This window comes from Varanus komodoensis, unplaced genomic scaffold, assembly GCF_004798865.1.
Source record: "Varanus komodoensis strain SLA01 unplaced genomic scaffold, ASM479886v1 scaffold15, whole genome shotgun sequence".
NCBI classification, from domain to species: Eukaryota; Metazoa; Chordata; class Lepidosauria; order Squamata; family Varanidae; genus Varanus; species Varanus komodoensis.
In genome coordinates, this window is record NW_025335440.1 from 16,387,269 (window position 1) to 16,408,572 (window position 21,304).

At 48.0% G+C, this 21,304-nt stretch overlaps 1 protein-coding gene and 1 long non-coding RNA gene across 6 annotated transcripts in view; one reads left to right on the top strand and one right to left on the bottom strand.

Annotated features, from left to right (window-relative positions):
- Positions 1-478: 478 nt before the first annotated feature.
- Positions 479-12,385, bottom strand: LOC123020913. The gene is made up of 4 exons (XR_006414216.1): positions 12,307-12,385; positions 9,666-9,804; positions 1,928-2,061; positions 479-492 (listed from the first exon to the last, which is right to left on the bottom strand). It is a non-coding gene; the product is annotated as an uncharacterized LOC123020913 (long non-coding RNA).
- LOC123020912 (phosphofructokinase, platelet) overlaps positions 12,062-21,304 on the top strand; it is a 60,229-nt gene continuing 50,986 nt past the window's right edge. For 2 of the 5 annotated variants that reach the window (XM_044425169.1, XM_044425170.1), the window contains exon 1: positions 12,062-12,485. In XM_044425169.1, coding sequence (XP_044281104.1) covers positions 12,404-12,485 — 82 coding nt within the window. In that variant the 5' untranslated portion in view covers positions 12,062-12,403. The remainder of the gene's footprint in view (positions 12,486-21,304) is intronic. The other 3 variants (XM_044425171.1, XM_044425166.1, XM_044425167.1) reach the window with 2 other exon arrangements.

A 21,304-nucleotide genomic window follows, 5' to 3' on the forward strand; every position in this document is an offset into this window, starting at 1 on the left:
AGTGTCCTTGCTTTTCAGACTGTGTTTTCTTAACCCGAGTCATGTTTCTTAGCTTCTCCATGGGACTGTCAGATCAACACAGGAAAGGCCCCTGCACCTTTAATAGCAGTGCGGAAGATGGAAATTCAGCAGGTGTAGCTTGCATGAGAAACAGCATCTGTGGAAATTCCTTCTTCTACCCAGCTATTCAAAATGCGTGGTCCTTTGCACCTGCCCCCTCTGCTGTGTTCTCCCAAGCACAGGTGTCCTTAGGCTTCGAATCTGTTTGTCAGTCCCCTGCACCTGTTCCTCAGAGCCCTGAGTGCCCACTGATGTCAGCAGAAAGCTGCCTCCCCGCACTCAGGTTCAGGCCGTGCTGAGGGTGGTGAAGCTGCAATCGTCAATTGCTACTGGAAAGGGCTGGGGTTAATTCCCGTGTGCTGCAACACTGTTCCAAAACTTCCCTCTTGCAGGGCAAGGAAACTTTTAAAAATCCCATTGGTTTCTGGTGATCTGAGTTAGGTGGCAAATTAAGTGAAAAAATGAGATTATTTTTTGAAATTAATTGGCTATCTTTGCTTCCTGTGAAATTTAAATACACTTTAATTATATTTATAAGTGTGTGCATGCATTTGTGAGTGCTTATATAAATTCACCCAGATTCATGACCTATGGATTTGGGTTATATATATAATTTTGAACTAACATCAAGTGAAGGTGTTTTTTTTTTACCATTTCTGGAGCATTCCACTTCCATCCTGCACATTAGTCTGTGTAACGCAAAAGGAGTTTGTTTCCTGTCTTTGTCAAGGAGAGAAGAGTTTTTCTCTAATTCCACCCTCTTCCTCACTCCAGGCTGGTTCACCAATTACAAAAAAGGTGCTTAACTTTGAAACCTTTCTACTGCAACTATGTCTAAAACATAAAACGTGAAGGTAGTTCTGCTGGCTGAAAGAAACTTGCAAACATAAGATTAGTAATGTTGATATTACAGGAATACCTTCTTAGGCCAACTCTGGGGTGATAAAATACTTTGCAAGGTTCTGAGAACTCCAGAGGTCTTTATCAGACAGGATGGTAAATAAAGCAAGAAGCTGAAGGGAGTGGGGGAAATGTTAAACATGCAACATATCTGAAAAAGCAAAGAGAGCCATGCTGGTACATCAAGAGTGGGGAAATCCAAAATTCACAGTTGGGCAATACTTTTTAATAGGACAAACCCAAATTTTACACATGCACAAGTTCAAAGCTTTCATGTTTCCTAGATGGTACAGTCAAAACAGTTCAAAAAAAGTGCAGAGGTAGGTGTCTGGGAAGATGGGAGGCCACGTGCTCTGCAGTTTGGATAGGCTCATCCTCTAAACAGAGATGGCAGTGAGGCTGCAGACATTCAAACTTGGTTCAACAAGTTATTAACATCCCAAATCTGTGGAAGGATTAGCACAGTGACATGAAAGAGAACAGACTTCCTGAGGGGAAAGTGTTCACAAGGCAGGGTCCTTACCTTCCTTTTCCATAAACCCTATTTCCAGCTATTCCCAGATACACACTCTATTCTCACTGATATAACTTGTTCATTTGTAACATTTTCATACCGTCCATTAATACACTTCCTGCACAGTGTGTAGGAAAACTATTTTAAAACTATAATTGCATGTGTACACACACACGTGTATAAAGTGTTGAAGGAAGGAAGGAAAACTAACCCTTTTTGAGTAAACATTCCCAAGAAAAGAATGTGCATATGGCAGAACGAGAACAGAAAGTAGTTGCTAGAGATAAAGAAGGCGCAGAGTGTGATAAGGTTGTGGTACAGCATGAAATTTAGGATGTGCTTTCTATAAGTCCAGCTGATGTCATTTTTCATAGGACTTGTTTTGTTTCAATGGGTGTCTAGCTCCTTATCTGTATTCTGTATATTATTTTGCTTACATGTACACTGGCAGACTTAAGTGGAAACTTTGGTGGAAACCTGTTCTCCTGTGCACATGGTTTGTCTGTCTTGTTGGTTGGTTGTTTTTCATAAAGAGATGTCTTCAGTTTTCTATCGCAGTCCTGGTGGGAGCTGAAATTTCTTCTTCACTACACAAAAAAGACAATGTGATAAAGTAATATTACTTGTGGGGTGCAAAGGCTCATGTAAGTCATGTCCCAATTTAATCAAAATTATTTCTAGATTGCCTACAAGGTAGAACTTATTAGTCATAAGTAACAAACTCCCCAAACTACAAAGGAGACACTTGGGTTCAGTCTTTAATAGACTGATTCCTCTTGCTATGAGGATGGACCATACACAAAATATATATGTAATATGCATGCAAGTGAATACAACAGATCTGTTTTATCACTAATTAAAATGTTTAATAACTAATCCATTTAAGAGGACTAAATCTTAAAGTTCCCTGAGCTGGCTTTCACAAATGCAATGCAATATTCCTTTCCACTTGACTCCTGAAGCCCCTTACATATCCTCATATCTGCTCTGGAGAATCCCATGCAACTTACTGAAATCCCATGAAATTTATTTAAAGCATACATAAATTTCTGTGGGGGGGGGGGAGAAAATTCACACCAGATACAAGTCAGAATGACCAATACTCATGGTCTTTCATAGGAACCTTAGTGACCCCCATGCCCTCTAGTATGGGGGTGGGGACAGGGCTATTCATGGAAAAGAAAAACATTTCGATAGATGCCCTGCTTCTTCCCTGGTTATGTGGGAAAGTATTACTTTGCAAAAATAAAAGAGGACACTAACTCCCCCCTCTCCCTCCAAAAAATTAAAAAATAAAATAAATTTACCCAACAATCAACATTCTGATGAGTCAAATTGCCTGGGAAGAAGAGGACATTAAGAAGTTAAAAAGAGATGACATGAACGAAATCAAAGGAATTGGCAGTTGGTGACAGTTGGCCCGCACAGCTATTAGCTCAAAGCTCTTTCAGACTTTGGTTATGAGAGAAAAGACGGTTACAGACTGAATCGCATTTTATTTATTTACTCAATTTTGAGACCGAGCGGAGCAACCAAGTGATGTCAGAATGTAAGTCCATGAGGAAGAATGAAAAAATGATACCTAGAGCAAGAATCAACTAATAAGCTAAACAAGAATGAAAGATGAACCCCTCAGATATGTAAAGGTGGGAGGGAGAGGGGGAGAAAAGAGGCGACTATTACTTAAAAGGTGCCTGAGTTTAGCAGATTATAATTGTTTGAAGTTACAAACATTACACAAAGGAAATAGAAAGCTATAGATGTGAGTACAGACAGACATCCTGTGGGAAAAATAAATGTAGCCAGCACCGCAGGAAGATGGGAGCCATGTGTGAACAGTTGTTAGTTTTTATTATCATCATATTGCATTTCTATCCCTTCTTTTTTCCTCTAGTAAGGAACTGAAGGTGGCCTGCATAGCACCATTTTATCTTTACAACAAAGGTCCAGGGGGCTTCGTATGTGTGGGGGGTACTGGCTCGCGTGCTGGACTGGGGACACGGGCGAGCCAGGTTCTGGTCCCTGCTCAGCCATGGAGCCAACTGGGTGACTTTGGGCCAGTCACTTGCTCTCAGTCTGACTTACCTCACAGGGTTGTTGTTGTGGAGATAACCATGAGAGGAGAATGATGTAAGTTGCCTTGAGTTCCTTGAAAGGAAAAAGGTGGGTTATAGATCTAATGAGTGAGGCCAGTTGAGGACTAGTTCTTGGATCTCCCAGGTCTCCAGCAGGAATAGTAAAAAGAGGATTACAGGCTAAATCTGAGTCATTTCTTCCACTATCTTTCTGCAACCTGCACCTAGAGAAATTTTACCTTTTACAGGTGCAGGAAACTGTTCTTGTTTTGCACCTGGCCGCCTTGTTGACCAAATGGTTTATGTCATGTTGTTTATATTCCCAAAATACACAACAGGGGAAAGTTTCCTTTTAAAAAATTTATTCCTGAGAATAGCCAGCTGCCAATTAATCATTCCAGAGGTGGGTGCAGCTGAGCAGTTCTCTGTTGGCCCTGTTATGCAATGATCATTAAATGGTTACATGTAACACAGTTAACACTTTCTAATAGATTACAGAAGTAAAAAGTTCTATGACCTCTCCTGACTGCATACCAAAGCAAAAAGAAGATGCTGGGAAGGAGGGGAGGAGGATGGGGTAGGTTGGTGTGAATTCCTTTGATTGCCCTGCTGTTATCTGTAAAGAGTCAACTGGCCCTCTCTGGTATCGTGCCTGGTTAAGTTCAGCTACTTTTCAAGGATGCAAACATGCTGATTTCTAGAAAAGAGGGTTTTTCTGGCCTGGCTCTGTGTCAACGATTGCATGATTTCCCCATTGAAAGTTATACCCATTGATCTGTACTTCAAAGTGGCATCTATTTTAGTGGAAAGAAACACCTCAGTGGTGCTTAGGCATGGGTGAGCAACATTGGGGTCTCTCCTGCTAGACAACTCTCACAAAAGAATTGAAACAAACAGAGAGCAAGGGTGGGCAACTTGCAGCCTCCAGGTGCTTGGCCTAACACTCCCATCATCCTGCACAGTTGACTGTGCTAGTGAGGGCTGATGGGAGTTGTAGGCAAAAAATCCAAAGAGCCACAAGTTACCTGCTGAGACAGAACCCAAGCCTAAGCATACTGATTTTGGAATAACTGCAACAGAGTTCGGTGGCAGATAGCAGTACATAGAAACATAAAAAATGAACAAGTCAGAAGGAACCTCCCAGGCCATCTAGTCTGACCCCTGGCTCCAGCCGGCTCCGCTCACGACATGCCTACCATGTGCAGGTCCAGCCTATCCTTGAACACCCCCACTGATGGGGCTTCAACCACCTTCCGTGGAAGCCCATTCCATACCCTAGGGGTCCTAACTGTCAGGAAGTACTTCCTGGCATCCAAACTGAACCTTTGTTGTTTTCACTTGGCTCCGTTGGAGCACATCCTGCCTTCCTCCGCAAGGGAGAACAGGTCTCTACCCAGCTCCATGTGACACCCACTCAAATACCTATATGTCACCAAAAGAGCCCCTCAAAGACTCCTCTTCTCCAGGCTGAAAAGAACTAGTTCCCTCATTCTCACCCCATATGGCTTTCTCCTGCCCTAAACCCACTGAAATAAACTCTACCTAACTCCAGCACAAGTGTGCTGCAAAGGAGCTCCTGGAACCCTCTAGGAGCTGTAGCCTCTCCCACAGCATCTGCAACCAGGAGCAGCTGTGTGGCTTCATTTTCAGAACATCTGGGAAACAAGGCACACTCCTTCTTTCACGGCAGAACTGTGCTCCGTCGACACACCAAAAAGTGGGGCTCATGGTGATTCTGCAGAGAAACCTCATGCGCCTAATTTCTCTGCAGATCCATGGTATCTACTAGGAAATAGGCTATGTGGTAAAACAGTGATGCAGCCTAGGCACAGGATGTGATGGGGGACACCAAACTCCCTAGAAGGGACTGCGAGCAGCCGAGACGCTTTTAATTGCCTGCCACTGCTGTGTAGGATTGCACCATTCCTTGAATAGCTTTTTCTGCACAGCTCAATTTTTCTACAAATTCTAAGCACATTCCAACCATCAAAATAATGAAGGACACCTCATTTTTCTAACCCTAACCCTAGCGGGTGCACACCCCTACCCCTAATACAGGGCTAAATTTCCATTGAAAATAAGATGATTTTGAAAAAGCCTTCCCTGAGTTGCTTTTTCTGCACAGCTCAACATTTCTACCCATTCTAAACAAATTCCAACCAGCAAAATCATGCCAGGACACCTCGTTTATCTAACCCTAACCCTACCCTGGGGTACATTCCCTAACCCTAATATAGGGTGAAAGTTCCATTGAAAAGAGCACAATTTTGAAAAGGCCTTCCTTGAGTTGCTTTGTCTGCACAACTGATCATTTCTACCCACTCTAAACACATTCCAGCCATCAATGTCAAGCCAGGACACCTCGTTTATCTAACCCTAACCCTACCCTGGTGCACACTCCCAACCCCAATAAAGGGCTAAATTTCCATTCAAAATAGGACCATTTTGAAAAAGCCTTCCTTGAGTTGCATTTTCTGCACAGCTCAACATTTCAGCCCATTCCAAACACATTCCGACCATCAGAATCATGCCAGGACACCTCATTTTTCTAACCCTAACCCTACCCTGCTGCAAACCCCTAACCCTAATACAGGGCTAAAGTTCCATTGAAAAGAGTACGATTTTGAACAGGCCTCCCTTGAATAGCTTTTTCTGCTTAGCTCAATATTGATGCCCATTCTAAGCACATTCCAACCATCAAAGTCATGTCAGGACACCTTGTTTATCTAACCCTAACCCTACCCTAGGGCACATCCCTAACCCTAATACAGGACGAACATTCCATTAAAATGAGGGAGATTTTGAAAAAGACTTCTTGACCTACTTTTTTTTCACAGTTCAACATTTCTTCCCATTGTAAACGCATTCCAACCATCAAAATCATGCCAGGACGGCTTGTTTTTCTAACCTTAACCCTACCGAGGTGGACACCCCCACTCTAATATAGGGCAAAAGGTCCATTGAAAAGAGCGCGATTTTGAAAAACCCTTCTTGAGCTGCTTTTTCTGCACAGCTCAACATTTCCTCCCATTTTAAACACATTCCAACCATCAAAATCATGCCAGGATGCCTCATTTATCTAACCCTAACCGTACCCTGGTGCACACTACCAACCCCAATAAAGGGCTAAATTTCCATTCAAAATAGGATGATTGGCTGAGTCGTGGCTCGTGATGTCATCGCCTGGTGCCACTGCTCCTTTCCGAGCATGCGCATGCCCCCTAGGGCCGCTGTTATCCGATGACTGGTTGCTGGGGTGATGGTGGGGCGACTTGGGTCCCGTGCCAACAGGCAGGGCTCTTGGTGCCTGCTGTGGCACGCATGCCATAGGTCCGCCACCACTGCCCTATTCAGCACAGGGTAATCAATGAACGTGCAGAGTGGGGCTATTAGTATGCTGTCTGATCTTTTTCACTTTATCTGTTTCTCTCAGTAATTGCTATATTTAATTAGAACTAACCTTCTTAAATCATGAGCACCTCTTTGGTGAAATAATATTATTGTAGACAAGAAGGAGAACAGATGCTTTGTTTTCTGTAAGAGCAGAAGCAGCCTTTCTTACCAAAACATCAATGAAAAAGACCATGTAAGAAAATAGTAACAACAGCAGGTCATCCTATGGAACAAGGGCTCTTCCTGACTTGTGAGTACGGACGGGAGAGACTTGTGCAGTCGGGAAGGCTATGAACTAGATTAACTAATGAAAATCCTATTATGCACTTGAGCCCACTGCCACTTCCTGGCAGGCTACTAATAAACGAGTGTCGCTGCTTCGAAGGCCCCATTTGTCGTTAGAGGTGTTAATTTTTAAGCCAGACCTTGCTGCTGTCGCTAACCTGGGCAACAGAGATTTGTTAATGGTGCAATGCGGGCCAGTAGGAAGGAATCCCTCTGCAGAATGGAAGAGCAGCCCTGCTGGATCAGGTCTATCTGTTCTGACAGAGACCAATCAAATCCCTCTGAGACGCAGAGATGCTCACAATCCAGACATGAGGACAATAATATTTTTCTGCCTAGGTCCCCCAGGAAGTTGTATGCAAAGGCATAGCACTTCTAGTACCAAATGTAATATCTGGCCATTAAGGCTAATAGCCATTGGAAGCTTTAGGGTGCAACCCTATGCATCTTCAGATGGAAGGAAGACCTACAATTCCCAGCATTCTCCAGCTGACCATACTAGCTGCACTTTTCTTCCTGCAACACAAACAGTATTGAGTCCTGTGTATGTATGTATTTATTTATTTAGCAAACTTGTATGCAGCCCCATTCGCCTAAGCCTCAGGGTGGCTTACAAATAAATAAATATAATTAATACAGTAAAATACAGATGGAGACATCCTGGCCAAAGTTGTTAAAATCAATAAATAGAATCAACAATTAAAATAACATTTGAATAAAAAGGTCTTGGCCTGGCAGCGAAAAGCAAATAACGACAGCACCAGGTGGACCTCTCTGGGGAGCGCATTCCATAGGTTGGGCGCCACCGCAGAGAAAGCCCTCCTCCGGGTACTTACCCTCCTAATATCCTTCACGGAGGGCTCCTAGAGAAGGGCCTCTGCCGCCGATCTCAAGGGGCGGGAGGGCATATATGGACGTAGGCGCTCCTTTAGGTAACCAGGACCCAAGCCGTTAAGGGCTTTATAGGTGATAACCAACACCTTGAATTGGGCCCGGACTTCAATGGGGAGCCATTGAAGCTGACGGAGGACTGGAGTTATGTGAGCACAACGTCCAGTGCCCGTCAGCAACCTGGCAGCTCTGTTTTGCACCAATTGAAGTATCAGGACCGTCTTCAAGGGCAGCCCCACGTAGAGTGCATTACAGAAGTCTAGTCGGGAAGTTACCAATGCGTGAGTCACTGTTGCCAGGCAGTTGTTCTCCAGGTAGGGACGCAGCTGGTGAATCAGCCAAAGCTGAAAGAAAGTGCTCCTTGCTTCCGCTGTTACTTGAGCTTCCAGCGAAAGCTCTGGATCGAGGAGCACTCCCAAGCTGAGGATCTTGTCCTTCAGAGGGAGTACAACCCCATTCAGGACAAGGTCCCCTTCCCCGAAGCCCAAGCCACCCACCAACAAGACCTCCATCTTGTCTGGATTGAGCTTCAGTTTACTGGCCCTCATCCAGCCTATTACCTTGACCAGGCACCAGTTCAGTACAGCCACTGCCTCACCTGGATTGGTGGAAAATGAGAGGTAGAGCTGGGTATCATCAGCGTACTGATGGTTCCGCAGCCCACACCTCCTGATGACCTCTCCCGGCGGTTTCATGTAAATGTTGAACAGCAACGGGGACAAAATGGACCCCTGCGGTACTCCATGGCATAGCTGCCATGGCGCAGAGCCATAGTCCCCCAGCACCACCTTCTGGAAACGATCATTGAGATAACAGCGGAACCACTGCAAGGCAGTGCCTCCAACCCCCAATCCCACAAGCCTATCCAGAAGGATACCATGGTCGATGGTATCGAAAGCCGCTGAGAGGTCCAGGAGAACTAACAGGGATGCACTCCCCGTCTTTCTCCCTGCACAGGTCATCATACAGGGCGACCAAGGCAGATTCAGTACCATACCCGGGTCTGAAGCCGGACTGAAATGGGTCCAGATAGTCAGTTTCATCCAAGAGTGCTTGGAGTTGTCCTGCCACACCCGCTCCAACACCTTGCCCAAAAACGGGATGTTGGCCACCGGTCTATAATTGGTGGCCATCTCTGGATCCAGGGATGCCTTCTTTAGGACTGGTCAGACTACCGCCTCCTTTAAAGGGGCAGGTACCTGGCCGTCCCTCAGAGACGCATTGACAACCTCCAGGATCCAGGTCCCTATCCCGTGCTTGGTGCTGTTAAGTAGCCAAGATGGGCAAGGGTCCAATAGGCAGGTGGTGGGATGTACTTGTCCAAGCTTTTGTCCAAGACGTACTTTTCGTCCATGGATTTGTTTAATCTCGTTTTAAAGCCATCCAGTTGGTGGCTGTCACTGCCTCTCACAGTAGCAAATTCCATAGTTTATACACTGTGCAAAGTCATTCCAGGTTCTAGTATTATGCGGGAATGGGAAAAAAAAATCCCTATTAACTTTCTGCACACTGTGCACTGCATTAAAGAAAACATGCATCATGTGTACCTTACTTGGTTTTTTCAGCTAAAACACCTGGAAGGTTTTAATAGTTCTTCATATGAACGTTTCTGTAGTTCTTGTATTTTTCATTGCTCTTTACTGTCCTCTTTCCAGCCTTACAATATGCTTTTGGAGGGACAGTGACCTGAAAAGGAAAAAGTTTGTAGAGTGTGTTCAAGGGATAATTTTTTTATAATGGTAGAATGATATTGGTATTTTTAGTCTCGGTTCCCAACAAGGGATTTTTTTTTTTTTTGCACAAAGGATGGCATTTCAATCTAACTGTCCTCCCAAACCCTAATGACAAATCTCATCAATGTATGCACAAAGTTAAGATTTATTTTCACCTTAGTGTGCATTATCACCATACTCACCCTGTCTAACTCCTAATCTAGAGTGGTTGCATCTTGTGCTCAGCCATGAGGATAAACTGGGCATTCTGTTAGTGCACCACCCACCCCGCCCTCAACCCAACAGTCTCCCTGCCTGTGGTTGTCCCTGCCAAGTTGCTGAGGCTGTTGTTCTGGAGAACACCAACATCCATGCTCAGGATTTCATTCTCCAGTATGGAGCTCCCCAGGGATCAGTCTTGCCCCCCATGCTGTTTACATCCCCGTGAAACTGCTGAGTGAGGTTACCCAGAGTTTAGGAGCACATTGTCATCAATACGCTGGTGTCACGCAACTCTATCCCTCCTTTTCATCTTCAGCAAGTGAGGCTGTGGATGTGCTGAACTGGTACCTGGTTGTGACAATGGACTGGGCGAGGACTGGATCTCAGTCCAGACAAGACTGCATGCTGTTAGTGGGTGATTCTTCCGATCAGATGGAGGGAATTCAGCCTGTTCTAGATGGGTTTGCACTACCCTTGAAGGAACAGGTTTATAATCTGGGTGTGCTCCTTTGTCACTTGGAGCATCTTCTACCAGCTTTGGCTGGTGGCTCAGCTACACACCTAACTAGACACAGATAACATAACTATCAATGATCTATGCCCTTGTGATCTCTAAACTAGTTTACTACAATGCATTCTACGTGGGGCTGCCCTTGAAGACTGTTCAGAAGCTGCAGCTTGTGCAAAATGCAGCAACCAGACCAGTAACAGATATCAGACAATGTGATCATATAACACCAATTCTGGCACAGTGGCTGCTTATATCCTGAGCCCGACCCAAGATGCTGGTCTCAGCCTATAAAGCCCTACACAGCTTGGGAAGGAACGCCTCGAGGTCCTGACCTTCCTCCCCCTGGGTACTACATTCAAGTTCTGGGGCTTATTTCCAATTGCCACCTCTGAGTGAGGCTCAGTTGGAGGCAGCAAGGAGGTCTTTTCAGTGGTCCCCCACCCACCCCAGTTATGGAATGAGCTCCCCACTAAGGGTCACCTGTCACCAACCTCACTATTTTGTTGGCACCAGGTAAAGATGGCCTTCTACAGTAGGACATTCAGGTAGCTTCTGGGGGGCCTGTTAGCTGCTGGCTATTTTTTCTTCTTCCTCTTCTGCTTCTTAAGTTATTGCTTTTATATATTTTAACTTGTCTGATACATGGTTAAAATTTTGTATTGTAAACTTCGATGATGTTTCAATTTTTTTTTTTTTTACCCTTTTAAAAATGTGCTTAGTGAATTGCCTGGAAAGCTTCAGCTGTTGAGTAGTAGAGAAATTTAACAAAATAAATTCCAGCTGATGATCGAGGGAGGTTAGCTGCAAAGCAGGACAGGGGTTATGAGTTGCACAGAAGAAGGGATGCAGAGATGATGTAGGGGCGAAGGGCAGGAGCAGTGCTAGGGACGGGCAAGGTCCAGCTCACTGGAAAATAAGAGCAGCCACGAGCGCTTGCATGTGCTCGTCTTCACATGCTCTAACGCCTCTCTGTAAGTGTGCCTTTAAGGGCCGGCTCCTCAAGACGCTCGCACGGCAAGAGCGGGTTTTCGGGCAAGGCAGGGCATTCCGTTCCAGGAGCGCCGCAGGCAGGAAGCTTTGTGGGCGACTGCGGGAGGCGCGCCCGTGGGGGGAAAGCGGCTGGTCCAAGGGGGATCCCCAGGGCCCCTCTGCCGCATTTCGGCAGGTGGGCGGGAGAGCGAGGCGACGGGGCAGGTGGCGCGCCAGAGATGCGGGCTCAGCCCGGGGGGCGCCCCCTCCCTGCCGGGCTCCGCGCCCATCGGCCCCCTCCCGGTAGAGCCCGCCCCGCCCCGCCGCTTCCTTCCCATTGGCCCGCCGCGCCGCCCGTCAAAATGCCGAATGGCCGCTCTCCTCAGGGCGGGGCGGGGCGGGGCGGCCGCCGCTTGCGCAGGGCTGTCACAGGGCAAGGCTGGCGCGGCGGCGGCGGCGGCGGCAGCGGAAGGCGCTGGTTGGCGGCTCGCGCTGGCAGGGCTGGCACTAGCGTCTCCCCGCCTGGCTCTTCTTCTCCCCCCGTGATTTAGACCGGAGTGCCCTCTTCTGCGCCGTCCAGATCACGACCGTCCGCGACCGCTCCGCGCACAGCCCCACAGCGGCGCAGGAGTCCGTCCAGCGTTCCCCGGACGCGTCGCGCTCTCCCTCGCCCCGGGAAGGACCGGCCACTCCGCCGCCGAGGGAAGGCGCAGCGGCTGACCTCTCGCCGCGGGAAGGAGCGCCACCCCTGCGGGGCCTGCCGTTGTCACCCACCGGAGCAGCAGCAGCAGCAGCAGCAGCAGCAGCAGCAGCAGCAGCAGCAGCAGCCTCGCGCTCAGGTCCACCGGGCGCCGTCGCTTCCGCCGTGAGCATGCCGGATAAGAAGTTCTTCGAGAACCTCTCCGGAGGAGGGAAGGCCATCGGCGTCTTGACCAGCGGCGGCGATGCTCAAGGTAACGGCGCCTCCTGCGCTTCCCTTCCCCTGCGGGAAGGGCTGTGTGGACCAAGAGGTAGTGCGGCTGATGGCTGGGGGGCCGGGGGTAAATGGAAGCGGGACTCGAAGGGCATGGCTCTGCTTCCGTTCTGGTGTGGGTGTCGGAAAGGAGCTTTCCACGTGCGCGGGGGACCTCAGGGCGCGATCCACTGTGTGTTTGGACAGGGAAAGGCCCCGGCACCTGCCAGCATCCTTCAACCAGCCTCTTCACGTGCAGTTGCGCTCCTGGGCGTCCCCATGCGCGTGCAGTTGTGCCCTTGGGCCTCCCTGTACACCTGAAAGTGCGCGCCCTTTGCTGCCCCTGCCTAGGTGGAACTGCGCTCTGAGAAATCTTGGCGTGCGGGGCTCGGAGGAGGCCACGGGGATTCACAGCAGGCGCGCCGACGAGGCTTCTTGTAGGCGCACGGGATCCCACTGCGGCAGGCGAGATGAAGCGAGCGGAGAAATGGAGCGGGCTGCCCCTCTTGGGAGAGCTCGGCTTCCTGTGCCGCGGCTAGTGAAAGAGCTGAGGAGGGAGAGAAACTTTTAGAGGAGGAGGAGAGCGAAAGGGACTTGGAGGGAGGGTTCCCTCTAGCTGAGGGAGCTACAAATGACCAGCTCACTGCAAAGGGCGGGAATAGGGCCCCCGGACCGGGCATCGCCAGGCTCGCTGGGAACGTGGCTCGCTCGGATGCTCTCCGCCACGGGAAAGGAGGGGGGTGGTATTCGTGAAATGCAAGGCGGTGGGGCGCGGTGGGGGGGATAAGGTCATCTGCCACACAACAGAGGGAAGAGGAAACCGTGCCTGTTCCGTCGAAGTACCACCAGCGCTGATAGCCTCTCCTCGTGCCAGCATTTTATGACACATCACTTTCTAGTGCATCCTGAAAGCCCAACGAGGGCAGGGGAGGTCTCCTTGCGGGGCGAGAGAAAGACTGCAAATCATCACCCCCTTGCTCCGGGTAAATCCCGCGCCCTGAGCATTGTGGGGGTTTGGCTGTTTGCAGAAGAGAAGCTCAGGCTTTAATTCGGATTGGACTACTCGACTTGGTTACTGTAGCTAGGCAAGAGGGAGTCCTGTTTCATAGGCACGCATGGACGGAGCCTTGCAAGGGTGAATCAGGTGATCAGCGATGCCCCCAGGCGAGCAATCCCGAGCCTCTGGGCAGGAAAAAGTCCTACAAGGTCCCACAAGTTGTAGAACCTTTTCCCAGCTATGCATGCACGAGACCGCGCTCCCGCCTACGAGGACTTGCTTTGTTCCCGTCGAGTGCAAACCGGGAAGAAGTGCCCCCAGAAACCACACACGTGCCCATGATGGCCAGAAAGCTCTCATCTTGCATCTCATGCACAGCTTCGCCCAGCGGTCGCGATCGGTTGCTAGACGCGTGGATCGGTCGTCACCCTTCGTAAGGAGGGCCGGCTGCCAGGGAAGCGCCGCCCTGCCTCGGCGGCTGCCCGCAGGGGCAACTTTGCCCGCGTTCCTGGCCTGCCGACTTGTTAATATGTCCGGAATGTGTCGCCCCGGATCAAGTTCCGTTCAGAAGCGTGCCTGCGGATTTGCGAGTCGCAAGCTGGCGGGCTCCCTTGGCGTGGTCCGCTCGCGCGGGGAAGCTCGCAGGCCGTGCTCCTCAGCCCGCCGGAAACCGGGAGGACCGGCGTGATTCGCATGCGGGTCACGGATGGGCCGTGCGGGACCGGCTCGCCCGCGGCCGTGCGGCAGGGAAAGCGCGGTGCCGCAAGAGCCGCGGGCGGCGGCGCGTGCCACCGCCAGCCGCGGGGGAACAAGGCAGGGCCCCTCTTTCTGCCGCGGCCCCGCCACCGAGGGAGCGTGCTGGGGGAGGCCCCGTTGCGCGAGGGGTCAGGGAAGCGGCGGCCCCCGCGGCGGAACGGGCGGCGGCGCCGAGCACCTCGCTGCCCGGGCGTGTGCGCCGCTCCGACGCAGCGCGATCCTAAGGCCCAGGCACGTGCCCGGCCCCGGGCCTCGCCTGCCTCGCCCCCCGCCTTCGTCGGAGCGAGGGAGCGCGTCGCGGCAGGCCCCGCCTCCCGTGTGTACGTGATCCTTCGCGGGTAGCCGCGGATGCTGCCTCGCAACGTCACGCTCGCTCGAAGCGGCGGCGATGATCGCGCCCGCGCCCGCGCCGGTCCGCTTGCCGGGCACGGCAGGCGTGTGGGGAGGGGCGGAGCGGAGCCGAGCGGGGCAGAGGCCCCTCGGATGTCTCTGGATCAGGGCTGGAACGGGGGCTGGTCATCAGTCCCTGGAGGGATTGTCCTCGGCACACGTGAAAAGGAAGAAGAAAAGGGGGTTGGGGTGGGGAGAGCCTTAGAGCGTGCAAAGACCGGGCAGTTACATCACCCTTTGCGACCCATGTGGTCGGAACCCTTTGCTTTTTAAGCTACATGCTGAAGCAGGGCAATTTCTTTCTTTCTTATGCTTACATCCTGCCTTTTTTTCCTGCATGGAAAAGCCTTCCAAGGAGGCTTTATGCCCCCTTTATTTCTCCATTTTATTTTCTCAACAACCCTCTGAGGTAGGTTAGGCTGAGAATCAGCCACTGGCCCAAATTCACCCACTCAGCTTCATGGCTGGATGGGGACTCAAAACTGAAGTCTCTCGAGTTCCTGTGCAGCACATGAAAGTTGCCCCACTAAGCTCAGCAAAGCTTCCTACAAAGTTTTTTTTTAAGTGTTACGATGCTACTGCTGGGAGTAGGTAGACACCTGACCTGGCTGCACATTTCTGGAGCTGCTGGGTGAAGAGAATCTCTGCCTGAATTTTCTTTTTTTTCCCATCATCCGGAAGGGCTGAGCCCTGGCACGGGTTTCTACATGGCTGGGCTTTATGTAATCTTAAGCAGCAGCTGCGCATGAGAGAGGAAAATACTTTTTGCCAAAGAAGAATCCATTGCAACCTGTACAGGTCTTATGAAAACGAATCCATTGTTTTAAAGAAGGTTACCTGGAGAGCTAGTTAAGCACCGTAGCCGGTGGAAGAGTCTGGAGAAGAGAACAAGGGGGAAGTTTACACTGTAAATACTGGAAGCTGGAACTTGGACTTCAGCCATGCCTCTGTGTTCAGAGGTGGGAAGAGGAGAGAGAGAAAGACCTAAATCTAGCCTAAAGACTTTATTTTTTATTTTATTTTATTTTTTGTCTGGAGGGAGTGGTGCCTTTGGAAGACCATTTTTTATAAGCCTGCTTGCAGAAAGAGGGAAATGTGATATCCCTGTTATTAGGAACCCATGAGGCGGACAAACGCATCATGGTTGCCAGTGACTCATACTTTTTCAAGGTCATTGAGGCAAGGTGGGACCAAGCAGGAACTTCAGGCTCAGAAGTTGGAGGTGGCAAATCTGCCAGATTTCCTGATTCGCTGAGCACCTCGTGCCCAAGCACACAACTGGAGAAAAAAGCCCTTTTTGTATTGCATTTTGTTTTCAGAAGCCTTAATAAACACTTCTGTTGCCAGAACTCCTCCTTTTGCATATTATTCCCAGGAGGCAGACAATGGAAGGGTGTCAGTTTGAAAATGCTTGTGTGTTACACCTTGTGTAGCCATTCTGCTAGAGTTTCTGTTATTGATTGCAATAAAAGTGCAGTTACTGATTTGCATGTCACAGGAACAACTCTAACATCAGTTTTTTCTGTGTTCTTCCTCATGTGTGTATTTGGAATATTCATTTTTCTTAGTTTGGCCCAAGTGCACATTCACATGTTTTTTTTTAAATAGACTGAAGCATACTCACCAATATTTGTTCATCTGTTTGTCTTCTAAATCCATAGGGATTAAGGATGCAGTTCTAAACAGAATTACCTAGGAGTAGATTTTACTGATTTGGGGGTTGGGAGGGGGTCTAATCCTGCAAACAGTTACCTGGGAGTAAGACTGATTTTAAAAAGTGGGACTTCTGAGTAAACATGTATAGGATTGCACAGGTAGGGGCTGCCTGAAGTCACATTGATTTCAGTTTGTCTGCTCCAGATATGGCTGGATCTAAGCCGTAATCTGAAGTAATGCTGCTGCAGACATTTTCTGTGTGGCACATTGCAGCATTTGCTCTCGAGTTAGTACATCTGTAAGTGCAACAGTGCATTGCTTCAGATGGGGAACTGTGTCCTTATGATGCACCGCTGTTGTGAGAAACTTTGTGGGGCTATCAGTACTTCGACAGCCCTTCTGCAAAGGAAGAAGCTGCATGTCAAGGCAGGTCTTGGGATTTTATCAGCTGTTTGTGATAATTCTGCGACACATCACACTGAAAAACAGTTAATGAGAATGTACCTTTTCTCACCGGTATCTCTGGAAAGTGTTTCTCAATTTTGCAAAAATCACAGAGGCTTCACTTCTACCTGCCTAGTCCCATGGAATTCACTATGGTTTACTTCTGTGTAGACCATGGAGGGCAACCAAAATTGGATGGGGGACCAAAGGACACCCTTTGACCTCTGGGCTGAATGACATGGAAGGGGGTGTGGCCATGCCCTCCATGTAAACAGGTTCATTACTGGAAACAATGCTTCTTTAAGGCTGGAGAACTTTGTTCCCCTCTATCAAGGGCCCTTGACACACAAGATTGACCGAAATCAGTTTGCTGATAACCGCAATTATATTATAAGCTCTTAATTGTATGATAAATAGGTTAATTATTTAAGTAGTGACTTAGAAGGGAACACTGGTGTGTTGCCATCTCCGAGAGCTCTTGTTGCTCAAACTAGAGTTCACTGATTAACAGGAATAACTCGGTGAACTATCCGTGGAACTGGAAGCAGGTGAAAACACATGTACCTACTGCAACTCTCCAGTCGTCTTGAACTGAATTGGTGGCACTATTCACTGGATCCGTACAAGCGAGTTGCTTGCTGCCTTTTAGTAGGATTTCCAAGTAATAAGAGTTGAGATTCCCGTTCACTAGTCCAACCCAAAGGATGTTTACCCAGAAGAAATCCTATTATAGTCAAATGAGCCTTGTGTTTTTATTACAGAAGTGAGAAAGAGTAGGGCTAGTAAATCTGGCCAGGGCGGCTTATTTTATAATGTGAGTTTTAATTAAGATTATTTTATATGGATTTTAACTTGTTTTATCTATGTTGTAAGCCGCCCCGAGGCTTCGGCGAATGGGGCGGCATAAAAATGTTTTAATAAATAAATAATAAATAAATAAATAAATAAATAAATAAATGTTACTAGGACAAAATGAGCCTTCCCAACCTTTCCCCTGCATCTTTCCCCCATCACAGGGTGCTTCCAGATGGTGGATTTTAGCACCAACAATCAAATGGCACAAGTGCAGCTACTCCATCATATCTTTGAAAAATAGTGGAAGAATAGAACAACTTGGTGGCAACGTTATTGCTGGCTCAACCCCCAGAAAATTCTGGACAAGGTTGGGCTATGCTCTGGGAAGCACCCAGAGTCAGCAGGTGTTCCTGAACTGAGGGATGGGCAGGAGCGAACCACCATGGCCTGCACCTAAGACTTTGTGGGCAGAGGTGGTAGATCGCATCGCTCCCACGTAGGAGGGAATGCAGTGGTGGTGCCTCTGCCTGATGCAGCAGCAGCTAGACTGGCCTTGCATATCATGGAGGCTAATTGAGAGTTAATTAACCCTAATTTGCAGTGATGCATGCGGAGTGTGTTCTGCTGCCATTTTGATCATTTGACCCCAATCCAGCTGCATTGGGATTATGATAGGATGTTTGAACCTGGACACTGTCGGTCCATCAACAGCTCATAGTTAACCCACGTGTTAGCCCAGTGGTTTTCAACCTTTGCACAGCTGGGGAGTGGCAAAACCAGGAAAATCACCTCTGGGACTGCCCAGGCAGAAACAGAAAGCACCATAGACATAATATGGTGTTCTGTGTATTAGTTTCCAAACACAATAGCAAAAAGTACAATGAAAGTCCTCCAAAACAACCAGAGCAACAAAAAATGCCAACAAAAGAACAAAATACCAACATTGGTGCAGCATGGCTCCCACTGAGCCATCTCTCCTCTCCCTGCCCACCCCCCCATGGCACTGCAGCCTCCCCCTTGAATGTGATGCCAACCAAGGAATAGGTGGTGGAGCACAGCCAGTCCCTGTGCTGGTCTGTGGCAAGCAGGATGCGGCCCCTCCACAGACTGGCAGGAAATTTCCCACGGACTGGCGCTGGTCCACTGACCGGTGGTTGAAAACCATTGGCTTCGCCCAGATGAGCTTATAATGCCCAAGTCTGGACATCACATCATAACACCTGATCAGCCAGACTGGGGGTTGAATGATCAGGAAGGTCAAGTGGAATATTACGGATTTCACCTGTTGCACGGGAACAAATCTGTAGCCCTGGGTCGAACTTTCACTAATTCAGATTAAGGATTCCTATACTAAAATATATTTCCTCAGTGAATAGCCATTGTTAGATTTGCTCCAAGTTTGTTTGGGTTGAGAACAAGACTATTCAAGGCCATGATTTTCAAAAATCTCATGAGTTGACTCCTTCCCCCAGGGAGCACAGGGTGATGAGTAGGAAGGTTATGAGCTTTGTGGCCATACAAACACCTTTGAACCCACATCTTCCCAGTCCCAGACCAGTCCAATTCAACACCATCTGTTACAGCACACTGGCCTTCTGCTTCTGTCATGGATTGTGGTCTTAAAGTCTGGTTTGGCATTGCGGCCGGGGGGGCGGGTGGCTTTCCTGTGTCATCCACAGACTACTGAAGCTGCCTCATACTGTGACGGAAGTGCCACTCATTTCTGTAAAATCGGTATATAGCCTAGAGATGGCCTGCAGTGACTCTTGGGCTCATTCCTGTAAACCTGATGACTCAGCTAGGAAGAACCGCTGGATTGATCTTGAGTCCCTGGGAATCAGCAGCCTGTGATTAGGAATTTTCAAATCATTCGGGCTGAGTATTGTATGCAGGTCAATGACTGTTTGGTGTCACCGTCTTACAGCGAAACTGCCAGGCAATTTTAACTTTGGAGGTTCCAGTGTGAAAATACATTGCTCAGTGTTAGCTGCTTTAAAGTCATGCACGGTGCATTTAAGTTCAGTCTGTACCAGCTTGTGGTGCCCCTTTAAGGATAAATCCATCTTTCCCCTGCTTGTCATTGCTTATAATTTCAAAGTGCCGTCTTCATTACTTACGTTGCCATTCACTCTTCATGTCTCCGTCCCTGAGCTTTTTCAGGCTTGCTGGAGTGTGATATATATCAAGCATCTTTCTGTCCTTGTGCATTTGAAGATTAATCTTTTCTCCTGAGCTTACTTCACTGTGATTGTGACGAGGTACACCTTTGGGTAGCAGCCTTGAATGGATTAGGGAAGAGGCGAGCTAGTGTGGTCTGTAGGCTTAAGTGTCCCGTTTGTATCCTGGCTTTCCTCACGAGGCTGGCTTTGCTCATGTACTGAATTTATTTAACACTATTTTATGCTCCCTTTAAGGGGAAAAGGCCTTGCACTGTGTGGTTTGTCCACTTCAAGTCCTGTTGTGCAGAGGCTCTTCTGTGCAGCAAGCCATTTTCTGGGGCTGCTTCCCACATCAAAGCTCAACTTTTCATCTGCCAGGTAAAATTAAAGGGGACAGGTTGTTGTGATAAACCCGCTGCTTCTGCATCACGAGTCACCTTGCGCAATTCCTCAGAGCGTGTTGGGATGTGTGTGGATTCCTGATAGTTATGTGGTCTGTGGTAAGACTTGGCAGTAAAACTTAGCATTTATGGCAGCAATTTTTGCATGTTCAGGGTGCCAGGTGTACAGTGCATAATCTCTGTAGTCCTTGTAATAAAATGTCCACATTGCAGTGGGCGAGTGGTGGCAAAGGGCAGCAGGACCGGGGACAAGACTAGGAGATCAGTGTCTGGAAGGCTACTTAATGAGCTGAGAAATGATGAGATCTGAGGTAGTGAACTTTTGCTCTCCAGCTCTAAATTAATTAATTAATTAATTAAAAGACTGGTCTTTTGTTTCTTTTAGTGTCACTTTCCTGCCCTAACTTTACACTGTATGGGGTAATCCTCGTTTGCAAGTGATCAGGGTTTGGTCTTTGAGTCCAACATTTTCAAACTGAAAATGTATAAATATTGTTTAATGTTGCAAGGATTGGCATATTCTGGCAGAAGTCAGGAGTGCTAACATTAAACATTTGGCAACATGGTTAACACTGACACAGAATACATTTTCTTTTGGTAGTTGTTGCAGATGTTACTAGTAATGTATTGATAGCTTTGGTGAAAGGTTAATATTTCCAAACGCAGGGTATTTAACAAGTAGACATTGTTAAATCTTTTATTTTAGTGTTGCCATAGGCCGCTTACATATTCACCTATATACATATTCACCAGTATTCCACAAACATGCAAAATGAGTTAGAGGTGCCAAGTCTTACTGGACCCAAATATGAATACATTTGTGAATTTTTGTAAATTCTTATCAAAATGAAATTCTCACGCATCTGTTACTTGCAAAGCAGCAGTAACCAGTCTTTGAAAACTGTGATTGGCCTGACCAAATTCAAAACATGAAGGTACTTGCTTCCATCATAGAGCACCCATCTAAATACTCCTTTACTGACAAAATTAAATGCTGAACTTTGCCTGTAAATATAAGGACAAACAGGTCAGCACATAAAACTAATTTGCTCCTGAACAGCAGCCTTTTGAAGGTGAGTAAAAGTAGGCCGTTGACTCTCTCAAAATCCCACAGTCAGTATGAGGGCTGGTAGGCACTCCTGGGTTGGATTGGGCATCCCTGAATGATCTCAGTTAAACGGCATGCACATTTATGATCCATTTAAATTACTCATATGCGGGT